This window comes from Cebus imitator, unplaced genomic scaffold (genome assembly GCF_001604975.1).
Source record: "Cebus imitator isolate Cc_AM_T3 unplaced genomic scaffold, Cebus_imitator-1.0 Scaffold24, whole genome shotgun sequence".
Taxonomy (NCBI): domain Eukaryota; kingdom Metazoa; phylum Chordata; class Mammalia; order Primates; family Cebidae; genus Cebus; species Cebus imitator.
In genome coordinates, this window is record NW_016107339.1 from 8,712,743 (window position 1) to 8,724,031 (window position 11,289).

Genomic DNA, 11,289 nt, shown 5'->3' on the forward strand with positions numbered 1-11,289 from the left:
AAAAAAAAAAAAAAAAAAAAGAATATAGACACTATGTTTGAAAAATGACAGTGACAACACACCAAGGGGGGCAGCTCCAACCACTAATGGCCAAGGTGAGCAGCACACAGATACAGAAAAATAAATTATGAATTTTAATAAACATCACATTCTGCTTAACAACTGTTGTGAAATAAACTCATCCCTGCTTAAAGACTCGATTTCTCCTTCACACCAGACAAATGGTAACTTGTTAGAGCAATTTAAACAGATACCAATAAAGGAAGCTTTTGATTAAGGTCATGAATCTGAGCTGACAGGAAAGTGATGGTGTTTCACGGCAAATAGCCTATTTAGGAAAGAATTAAACCTGGTGGAGAGGAAGGCGCCTTTAATGTGATACTGGTGAAGGAGCCTGGCAACCTCCAAAGCAACTTGCTGCAGGAGGGCCAGGAGCCCACACTAGATGCACAGCTAAGGAGAGAAGAAATTTTCTTGGGGTGTGCACTATAGTTTCCCTGTGAAAACCAACCAAAAAGAACAAAATGACCTAATCTGTCTCTCCTTATTTCAAAAAGTTATTTGTCAGCAAATTTGCAAGAGTGTATATACACTTGAAAATGCCTTCAAACTCCTTTGAAAATACTCAAAAGATCACATGATGCAACAGTGGCCATGACAACAACATCCCTTTTCTTCTTTACTCTGGCCAGATGTCAGTCTTTGACCTGGCAATGCAGCTCCCATGTGAATAATGTAAAATAAACACACCGATTAAATAGGTCTAATAATGAGTCACCACATTGATTTAGCAGAGGAAGAAGAAATAAGGTCCACACAGACAGAAATGGTAACTACTGTTTTGTTTTTCTAATTGTCCTCCCTAAAGAGCATTTTTCAATCATCTATTTGAACATTATGTTCAGGTAGAAGTGGCTGGAGTAAATGGAAACATCCCTGCTAAAATACAATGATTTGAATAGGAAAGCTGCACATACATTTCAGGGGATATGCAGACAGCAAACCACCAGGGTATATTGTCCAGGGGACACCTAAGAAAATCTGATACAGAACATAGACGATATAAATGCTAAATACCTAATGAAATGATCTTCTGCAGACTGGAGAAGATAAGCAAAATGGAAAATGTGAAACATTTTAAGCTTCTTGGAAAATATGCTATTGTTGCCTTTTATCAGTTCTACTCAGTAACTATTTACTGAGCTTTTACTCCAGGCCCAGGCATGGTGGGAAAGAAGGCACAGCAGTCTTGCTGATAAAGATTCTGCCCTCAGTTACTGCGTCAATGCAGAGCTGCCCCTTCCTAAAATAAAATAACCTACGGAAATATAGAAATGTTGGTTTGCCTCTGCCTCCCATCTCATTTTCTGCAAATGAAAGGACCAAGTGGCCTATTGCCAGGCATAGAAGGAAATGGACATCTCTGGATTTCCATTCTTTTTTTTTCTTTTTGAGACAGGGTCTTGCTCTGATGCCCAGGCTGGAGTACCGTGGCACAATCCTGGCTCACTGCAACCTCTGCCTCCTGGGCTCAAGTGATCCGCCCATCTCAGCCTTCTGAGTAGCTGGATCTACAGGTACACACCACCATGACCAGCTAATATCTGTATTTTTTTGTAGAGATGAGTTTTCACCATGTTCCCCAGGCTGGTCTCAAACTCCTGGGCTCAAGCAATCTGCCTACCTTGACCTCTGAAAGTATTAGAATTATAGGCGTAAGCTACCATGCCCAGCCTGGATTTCCATTCTATACAGGTAACAGCAATAGTCAATCCTTACTGAGTCACATAGTACTACTTCTAGAGAAGGGGGAAGGGTAATCTCAATTCAGTCACAAAAGCTCGAAATTTAAATCAGAATGGCTTCCTTCAAGGATCTTTACCCTTATACAATTACCTTGTTTTACCTGGGAATTGTCCTTGCCTTACTTCAAAGAGATGTTACTTGAGAGCAAATGTCCCCCAAGCTCCACTTAGAACTAGATATCACTTGTTCCCCAGACACACTCTCTCTTTTTCCCTTACAGGCCATCTCTCCCAATACCCCTATCCAAGGAGATTCTATCTTCACCACGCTGCTCAAATTCCAGGTGAGAGGTAAAATTCCCTTTCCTCAAGAATCTCCAGAACCATCGCATCCGGTAAGTTTTTGCCTTCCCACTCAGGAACTCCAATTACATACAGCCTTTCCCACCTACCTGGAATCTACTGTGACTTTAAAGCAGGGGTGTCCAATCTTTTGGCTTCCCTGGGCCACATTGGAAGAACTGTCTTGGGCCACACATAAAATACACTAATACTAATGACCGCTGTTGAGCTAAAAAAAAAAAAAAAAAAATCCCCCCAAAATCTCATAATGTTTCAAGAAAATTTACAAATTTGTATTGGGTCCCATTCAAAGCCATCCTGGGCCACATGCAGCCCATGGGCCGAAGGCTGGACAAGCTTGCTTTCAAGGCATGAACACCTCCACACACAAAGTTGCAAGTGAGTCTCTTACTCAGCCTGGACTACAGCCGCACCAATGCTCCATTCACTGTACCACCTGTCAAGCTTCTCTCTGGACCAGCTTCTCAGTAGCAGCTGATGAGTAACTTCCCTTCAATAAGCCTAAAGCCTACCACTTGTGAATAAACTGTATTTCCTACTACCCTCAAAGGGTGCTTCACACCCTTTCAGTCACCAATCTTTTACGAAATTTCATTCTAGTTTCCCAGTGATCCAACAAAGAATCCAATATGCAAGCCTGCTGGTGCGGTGGATTGAATGCAGTATCCCCCCAACAAAGCCTGTGAATGTGACTTTATTTGGAAATAGGGTCTTTCCAGATATCATCAAAAGATGTAATACTAGATTACAGCAGGCCCTATACAATGACTGATGTCCTTATAAGAAGAGGGAAATTTGGATACAGACACACACAGAGGAAACGTGGGGGCAGAGATTGGAGTTACGCTGCCACAAGCAAAGGAACACCAAGGAATGCCAGTAGCCAGCAGAAGAGAAGTGGTAAGGAAGGTCTTCCCAAGAGCCTTTGCGGGGACATGGCCCCACCAACACTTTGATTTTTGGACTCCCAGCTTCCAGAACCGTGAGAGAATAAATGTCTGTTGTTTTGTGTCACCCAGTTTGTAGTAATTTGTTACAGCAGCCCTAGGAAACTAATACAGCTGGCAAGTCAACGTAAATGCAAATTTACCTTAAAGTATTTGAGGCAAGCTCCCAGACATTTTACCACTTCTCAGAAAGCACCTATGTCAACTGTGAATAACCCTAAAAGACAGGCAAAGCAAAATGCTGGATTCAACCAGATCAGTTAAATCCTTTGATGCTTAATGCAGTGAACACAGCAGTGCTCCAATACAGTTGGATTCCTGACCACGACTGCTGAAGGAACTGAGAAAACAATATGCATGTGAAAAGTGAGAATTAGGCTCAATTGCAGCAGCAAAGGGGCCCTCCCTTACAAAAGGGCCCCAGGATCATTTACAGCTATTAAGACCACAGAGCACTCAATGCTTACACTACTTCTAATTGGTTTAAGGCAGCAAGAGTGCCAACTACTGAAGGACCAACAACAGAAAGAAACTTCTGGAAAAATTACCATTTTTTATTTAAAACAAGTTTCCCCACTCTTAGGAGAATGGCAGAAGGGAAAAGAATCTATAGCCAACATCTCTCTGTAGAGCATTCCTAATTTTCCTCAAGGGACCAACGGACAGTGGACTACAGTCTGCTCCACCCAGACACTGGGAGTTCAAATAACCAGATGGCCAGTGGCCTCAGACCACACAAGCATGCGTACCTTTTGCTCCATGATTGACAGAGGAGGGAGGTTCGTCATCGGATGTGGAGCTGAGGCTCAGGGCAAGCTCTGCAACTCTTTTTTTCTGTTTCTTGATTGGGGCAGTGCATTCTGGGTCAGTTCTCCTCTTCATCGTTAACTGTAACCATAAATCCAGACAGTCAGCTGCCCTGGGTCAGAGCCACTGGAATCAGAGCAGGGATTCCAAAGTGTAAAATCATCAATGGCACGAGATTTGGCAACTCTACACACCTTCCAGTGCCAGCACTTGAATAGCCTCTTCCTAAGAATGAGATCTAGGAAGGATGCTAGCCAAGTGCTGGTTTTCAGTAATAGTTGTTTTACTGGAAAATGTGGTGCTCACAGACTGAGAGAGCCCTGGGCCACTGGTGTCAGATACCAAAAAGTCACGGATCAACTTCACAAGCTACAGGGGGAAAAGACCTTGGGTACTTGTAGTTGTTCTATACTTTTGATGCACTATTAGCCATGCATGGCAATGTATACTCAAAATGAACGATGAAACCTAATAAATATTAACCAGTATTCCCAAGGTGAAGGGACCATCCCAGGATGACTGTTTCATCAGCATTATTATTTTATCAGAACAATTAGGAAATTACATAATACGATAAAAATACTAGTTTTGGTTTACTTCATGTCTGAAAATATGAAAGAATTGGGAAAGTTTTTAAGGAGAGTAAGGAATGAAAGCAGTGAATGGCTTAAGACTGAGGAAACAGAAGAGTGGGAAAGTTATTGGAACTGGAGGCAGCCATACTGTAGAACTGAGCTACAAAAACAGTAATTTTAAGGACAGAAATCCACCTCCACAAAAAAGAATGGAAACAGGCCAGGCACAGTGGCTCACACCTGTAATCCTAGCACTTTGGGAGGCTGAGGCAGGAGGATCACCTGAAGTCAGGAGTTCAAGACCAGCCTGGACAACATAGTGAAACCCAATCTCTACCAACAAAACATTAAAGTTAGCTGGGTGGTGGCACATGCCTGTAGTCCCAGCTACTCAGGAGAATTGCTTGAATTGCTGAGGTGGAGGTTGCAGTGAGCTGAGATTGTGCCACTGCACTCCGGCCTGGGTGGCAGAGCAAGACACCATCTCAAAAAAAAAAAAAAAAGAAAAAGAAAAGAAACAGGCACCATGCCACCATTAATCATCCATCCCCATGGTTAGGTACATGAGAGATAAGCACAAGAAAAAAATGAGAGAGAATGCAGTGATTATGAAACCCTGAAATCTTAAGGAATGGTCAAGTTAAAGAGCAAGCAAGGGAAGTAGTAAATACAGTGTGGCTTAAACACAACTGATTGGCTGTAGAAAACTCAGACAAGAGGACTCAATACAGAGTGGGCGACCAGCTGGGCCACAATCCTTAGGGAAGGCGAGGTGCAAGGAGACAAGAGCGGACCTACAGCATGGGTCACAGCAGAGACAGCAATAAAGTACTGAAATCCAAAAGTGTCACTGATCCCCTCAACCTCACAAAACCCTGGATCACATGTTTCAGCTCTCTCCAACTCAAGGAAGAGACAACCCAATACACAATCGCCTCCTTCCTGAGAAAGCAGCCTCTTAATAGACACAGGCAGGGGCTGTCCCAGGAAAGTAGGAAGAACCAGACACACTGAGCAAACAGAAAGCAAGACCAAGCTAAGTCACATTTCACTTCAAGCCATAGTCTTAAACACCTCCAAAAGGCCCCCAGGGTGAATTAAAGGAAGGCTCATCACAGAGCCTGCTTCTAGCCATTGCAAGGGCTAAAAGCTTCTAATTCTTAAGTGATTCTAAGGGAGACTGGAAGTAGAAGAAACTCAAGAGGACTGTGTTGCAGTAGGTGCAAGAAGAGGGGAAACAGTTGTGTGAAAGGCAGGAGATGCTGATGCTCCTCCCCAAACCACATCACCTTAAATTTGGGCCTTCCAAATCATCCCATCCAACCCTACCATCTTCTGCTGGAAAAGACTGCGGCCGCAGAGGAGGCCACACAGCTAACCAGTGCCCAGTTCAAGTGACCCACACATGCCAGAAGAATGCTCTGGCAAGGAACTTCTAAGAGGAAAGCAAGCGGCCTGGTTCTGCCTGCTGCCTCCGCACAAAAGGGGTTCAAATCCCCTCTGCAGTCTTCTCTCCCTGGGCCTCGGTTTGGCACTGCCACCCCTATTCATAGAGAAGAGATGAGCTCCCACGTCCCCCGGCCATCCCTTCATTTGAAGATAACGTGAACGTGTGAATGTGTGCGCAGAGACGTGTGTCAGCGGCAGCTCAGGCTTTAGGGAGCCGGCGCTGGGGTTGGGAGGAGAAGGGAAGACATAAGGGGCCAGAAGGCGAGAAGAGTCACGACCGAAGGTGGGGGGCCCAGGCGGCGGTGGAGGGGAGAAGGATGCTGAGCCCGCGCGCCCGCCCGCTCGCTCCCCCCGGGCCGCGCGTCGGCACTCACGCTAAGGGGAGAGAGCGAGCTGCCGGGGAGCGGAGGGGGGGGTCAGGCCGACACTGTCGTCGCCGCTGCCAGAGCCGCCGCCTCCTCCCTCAGTTTCGTTTTCCCACAAGCCAGCCCGGGTCCGCCAGCCGCGCCGTCGCGCTCGGGTCCCGCCCTGCGGGCCGCGCAGCCTGATGACGTCACGGGCCGCGCCGCACCCCGATCCTCCCAAAGTCCGGTCCTGGCCAGGGGAAAGGCTGCTGAGATTCTGGCCCGCCCCACCCCTCGACCTGGGAGGTTCAGGGGCGCCTGCGCGGAAAAGTCGCCCGGAAAAGGCTGCGAAAGGAGGATAACTGAGTATCTCCTCTTCCGGCTCTGGGAAAGAGAAACCAATACAAAAATTTTAAGCGCTAGGTGTCCTCGCACGACCTCATCTTACTTAATCTTATCATTACCTTCATTTTACAGACTAAGAACAAGTTCAGAGAGGCAGATGGTACACTGGTTGAAGGCAGGAACCCAGTGTTCTTGTTCCCTGCTGTATGCCCAACACCAGCCTATGGGACATCTCAACAGATTTTGAACGAAGGACAGGAGGAAAGAAGGAATGCCGCCTAAAGCATCTTACCGTATGGACACAGATGGCTCTTCATCCCAAACCTCTCTTCTGATTTTCAGGCCAGTATGGCCAAACGTCTGTTGGACATCCTCACTCAGTCACCTCACATCCCTGAGTTCAAATTTCACCTTATATTTTCCTATCAGCTCACTTTTTTCCTGGTGAAGGGCGCTGGCATCCATCCTGTTGGTCCAACTAGAAACCTGAGGAGTCGCCCTCTTCATGCTCCAGAGCTTCTCGTACACAATTATTTTTACCTCCTAATTGTATCCCAAATCTATCCATTCACCTCCATCCCCATTGCCACAATTCATGCACTCACCTCCTCTCGGCAGAATTTCTCCAGGAATCTCCAGTCCCCCGTGCCTGTCTCCCGTTGTGATCCTTCTAATGCGTTCTTCACAAAACCAAAGTGATTTTTTTAAATAAAATTTTCAATACCTGTGAAAAGAAGGGAATTTAAAATTAATTAATTAGTTAAACCTGATCCTGTCACAACCCATCAGTGATTAAAATCAATCAGTGATGTCCCATTGCGCTTAAAGCTGATGTCCTTTAAATGGCCTCCGAGACCCTCCAGCATGACCTCTTCTGCAGGTGTGCCTTGTACTACTATCCCTTAGTTCTCCCCATGCTGACTCCTCTCAGTTTGTTAAACATGCCATGTCTCGGCTGGAGCGGTGGCTTATGCCTGTAATCCCGGCACTTTGGGAGCCCGAGGCAGACGGATCACCTGAGGTCAAGAGTTCGAGACCAGCCTGGCCAACATGGTGAAACCCCTGTCTCTACTGAACATACAAAAAAAGTAGCCGTTCATGGTGCGCCTATAGTCCCAGCTACTCGGTAGGCTGAGGGAGGAGAATCACTTGAACCTGGGAGGCAGAGGTTGCAGTGAGCAGAGATCGCACCCCTGCACTCCAGTCTGGGTGACAGAGCCAGACTCCATCTCAAAAACAGAACAGAACAAAACAAAACAAACCATGCCATGACTCTTAAGAGTTCAGCCCCTTGCCTGGATTATGCTTCCCCTCTTTGCAAGGCTAATGTCCATTTATCCCTCAGGTCTCACTTTAGTGTCCTTATCTCTGGAAATCTTTTCTGATGTCACAAGTCTAGGTTGGGAGCCCCACCTCTGAGCTCCTAAAGCAGTCTGTCCTTCCACTATCAAAGCACTTACCGCAGTGTTGTGTAATGGCCTGTGGACTCATCTGCCTCCCTTACTCAGTTGTAAACTCTGTACAGGAAAGATTATGTCTGTCTGTCTGTCTGTCTGTATTAAATTTATAAGATTTAACAGAGGCTGAGCAGGGCGCAGTGGCTCACGCCTGTAATCCCAGCACTTTGGGAGGCCGAGGCAGGCTGATTGCCTGAGCTCAGGAGTTGGCAACCAGCCTGGGCAACATGGTGAAACCCTGTCTCTATTTTTTTTTAAATGCAAAAAATTGGCCAAGTGTGGCAGCGTGCGCCTATAGTCCCAGCTTCTTGGGAGGCTGAGGCAAGAGAATTGTGTGAGCACGGGAGGTGTAGATTTAACAGAGGCTGGTGGTGGGTGCTCAATAGATATTTACTGAATCTGTGGAAGTGTGGAATATGAATGAAAGTTGAGTGATGTGCTCAAGGTTACAGAGCTAGGAAGCAGCGAACAGGTATTTACCTAGTTCTCTATGTTCTAAAGCTTAGTTTTTTTTCACCTCACCAAGGCTTCTTAACATGCGTTGTAAAATGAACTCCTTTGGTAATCTTGTGGAGCTTATGGACCCGTTTTCAAAATAATAATTTGAAGGGCATAAAACAAGGTATAGGAAATGAGTTATATTGGAAAAGTTAACATATTTAGCAAATTTAGTGATTTAATTTTTATGTTGAGCATTAAATAATGAGATAATGTATTCAAAATATAGTCAAGTTAAAGTTAAATTTTATTTTTTAAAGCATATGGCTATATCCAATGAATAGTGCTGGGAAAAACATAAATATATAGGTAAACATGAAACCTGATTCTTACTTTATGCCAAATGCAAATTAAGTTAAGATAGATCATAGACCTAAACATAAAATCTACAATGATAACGCTTATAACAGAAAACACAGGAAAATATTTTTATAGCCTTAGTGTAGACAAAGATTTTTTTTTTACATGGGACCCAGGGAGCATTAATTAGAAAGAAAAATAATGATAAAATGGAGTTCATCAAAAGAAAAGCCTTCTACTCAAAAAAGACGCCATTAAGACACTGAATAATCAAACCGCAGAATGAGGAAAACATTCACAATACATGTGTCTGACAAACAACTTATTTCTAATATATATGTATACACATATATATAAAATACCCAAGAATAAAAAGAAAAACAGAAATTTCCAATTCCTGTCAAAATGGAAACAGCACATTTCATTCTGTTTCTCCCAGTGAATGTAATTTAAAACCTTGGACGGAATGCATAAAACAACTATCTGAGGATCCTGAAAAGTAAATGGTAAAGTAAAAAATAGATGGCAGGAATATGGACAAAGGAAACCAGAAATCAAAGAACTGTCAAATCAAGAGTCAGTTTCCCAATTTTTTTCTCTTCATTTTCTCCCAAGTTGTACTAAAAGGAAGCCTAAAATGCACATATTTTGCACAACAATGTGAATATAGTTAACACTGCTGAACTGTACCCTGTTAAATTACATTTGACTGAAATCTGCCTCCATACATAATGTACTGTAATCTAACAATATGTAAACAAACTGTAACCTAACTTGAGAATATATTTTATTTATTTATTTTTTGAGATGGAGCCTTCCTCTATCACCCAGGCTGGAGTGCAGTGGCGTGATCTCAGCTCACTGCAACCTCTGCCTCCCAGGTTCAAGCTATTCTCTTGCCTCAGCTTCCTGAGTAGCTAGGACTATAGGCACATACCCCAACGCCTGGCTAATTTATGTATTTTTAGTAGAGACCGTGTTTCACCATATTGGCTAGGCTGGTCTCAAACTCCTGACTTCATGATCTGCCAGCCTCCACCTCCCGAGAGTATATTCTTGTAACAAGTAGCTGAGTTTGGGCCAATCCTAACAGGTAAACTTTCAGCCAGTCACAATATGTAAACTGCCAAAATATGTCCAAATAAGGCAAATGCCAAACTGTAACCAATCAGGGTTTTTTTGTATGTCACTTCCTTTTTCTGCCTATAAATACTGCCTGCCTCCATTGCTAGGTAAAGCTCTCTGAACCTTTAACCTTTACTGATTTGGGATGCTTCCCAATTCATGCAGCAGCGCAATCTTGCTCATTGCAACCTCTGTCTCCCAGATTCAAGTGATCCTCCCACCACAGCCTCCCAAGTAGCTGGGATTACAAGTGTGCACCACCAAACCTGGCTAATTTTCCGCAAGACTTTTTTGAAATTTTCCCTGGGCAGGCCCAGTCACTTTCTAATTTGCTCCATATATGTAGTGGTTTTTTTTTTAATGTCCCAGTCTAATGTCTGGCTTCCAAAAGGAGAAAAAGCAGAAAACGAAATGGGGGAATAAAAAGGTCACAAGCACTTTAAATCTCTGGAATTCACATGAGCCAGAGGGCAAGAGGCTTGCAACAAATAGGGGAAGTTGCAACAACAATGGCTTTTCCTGATTTGTTTATACCTCTCTGATAAGAAGCAGCAATGAGAGATCAGGGGCAGAACCCCCCTAATCAGAGGACAAGGTCCTCTTTGCCTACACTGGCTCCCATAGGCTGTTTGTAAGCTGCTCCGGGAACATGTGCACAGCTGTTTGCCATATAGCTGAGTGGTGGTGGATGAGTATCTACTACTGTGGTAAGAGTTGAAATAGACTAAAATTAACCACAATTTACCATCCTTGCCTTCCTCTGGATGTTGCAAGCCCCCTTTAGACTCTGGAGTCCCATAATAGTCACATCAGACAGATTCCACCAGTGCAATTTTTGTCTGGGTAAAAAGCCAAATTCCTGGTGCTTTCTACTCTGCCATCTTCCTAGAATCCTCTCCTCCCAATTTTGACAGTTTCGCTAGTATTCTCATTGTTTTTATGGAAGATTATATTTCAGAGGTCCTTACTTCACCTTTCCAAAAAGGGCAATTCCAGAATAACTTTCACAGTGTATTTAGAATTAATATTTTACCACATTCAGTGAAATGTAGAAAACTTACTGCCTTACAGGTCCCTTCACCCTCCCTCATTTATGTTGTAGGTGTTGTATGTGTTAATTTACACACACTGGCAACTTCCTCAGACAATGTTATGCATTTTACTTTTAATCATCAGGTGTATCTGTAAGAACTTAAAAGGAGAAAAATAGCCTATTATATATCTACCTAGCTATTTACCACTTTTGCTTTTCCTTCATTCCTGACATTGCTAGTTTTACTGTTATCATTTCTTTTCAGACCGAATAACTATCTTTTTTTTTTTTTTTTTTTTTT

The 11,289-nt window shown here is 43.8% G+C and overlaps 1 protein-coding gene across 1 annotated transcript in view; it reads right to left on the minus strand.

Annotated features, from left to right (window-relative positions):
- The window catches only part of CMTR1 (cap methyltransferase 1), a 50,770-nt gene extending 44,337 nt beyond the window's left edge, over positions 1–6,433 (minus strand). Inside the window, exons 1-3 of the mRNA XM_017522554.2 lie at positions 6,261–6,433; positions 3,805–3,943; positions 3,364–3,395 (exon numbers count right to left, since the gene is read on the minus strand). Of these exons, the coding sequence (XP_017378043.2) occupies positions 3,364–3,395; positions 3,805–3,937 (165 nt within the window). The 5' untranslated portion in view covers positions 3,938–3,943; positions 6,261–6,433. The remainder of the gene's footprint in view (positions 1–3,363; positions 3,396–3,804; positions 3,944–6,260) is intronic.
- Positions 6,434–11,289: the final 4,856 nt, after the last annotated feature.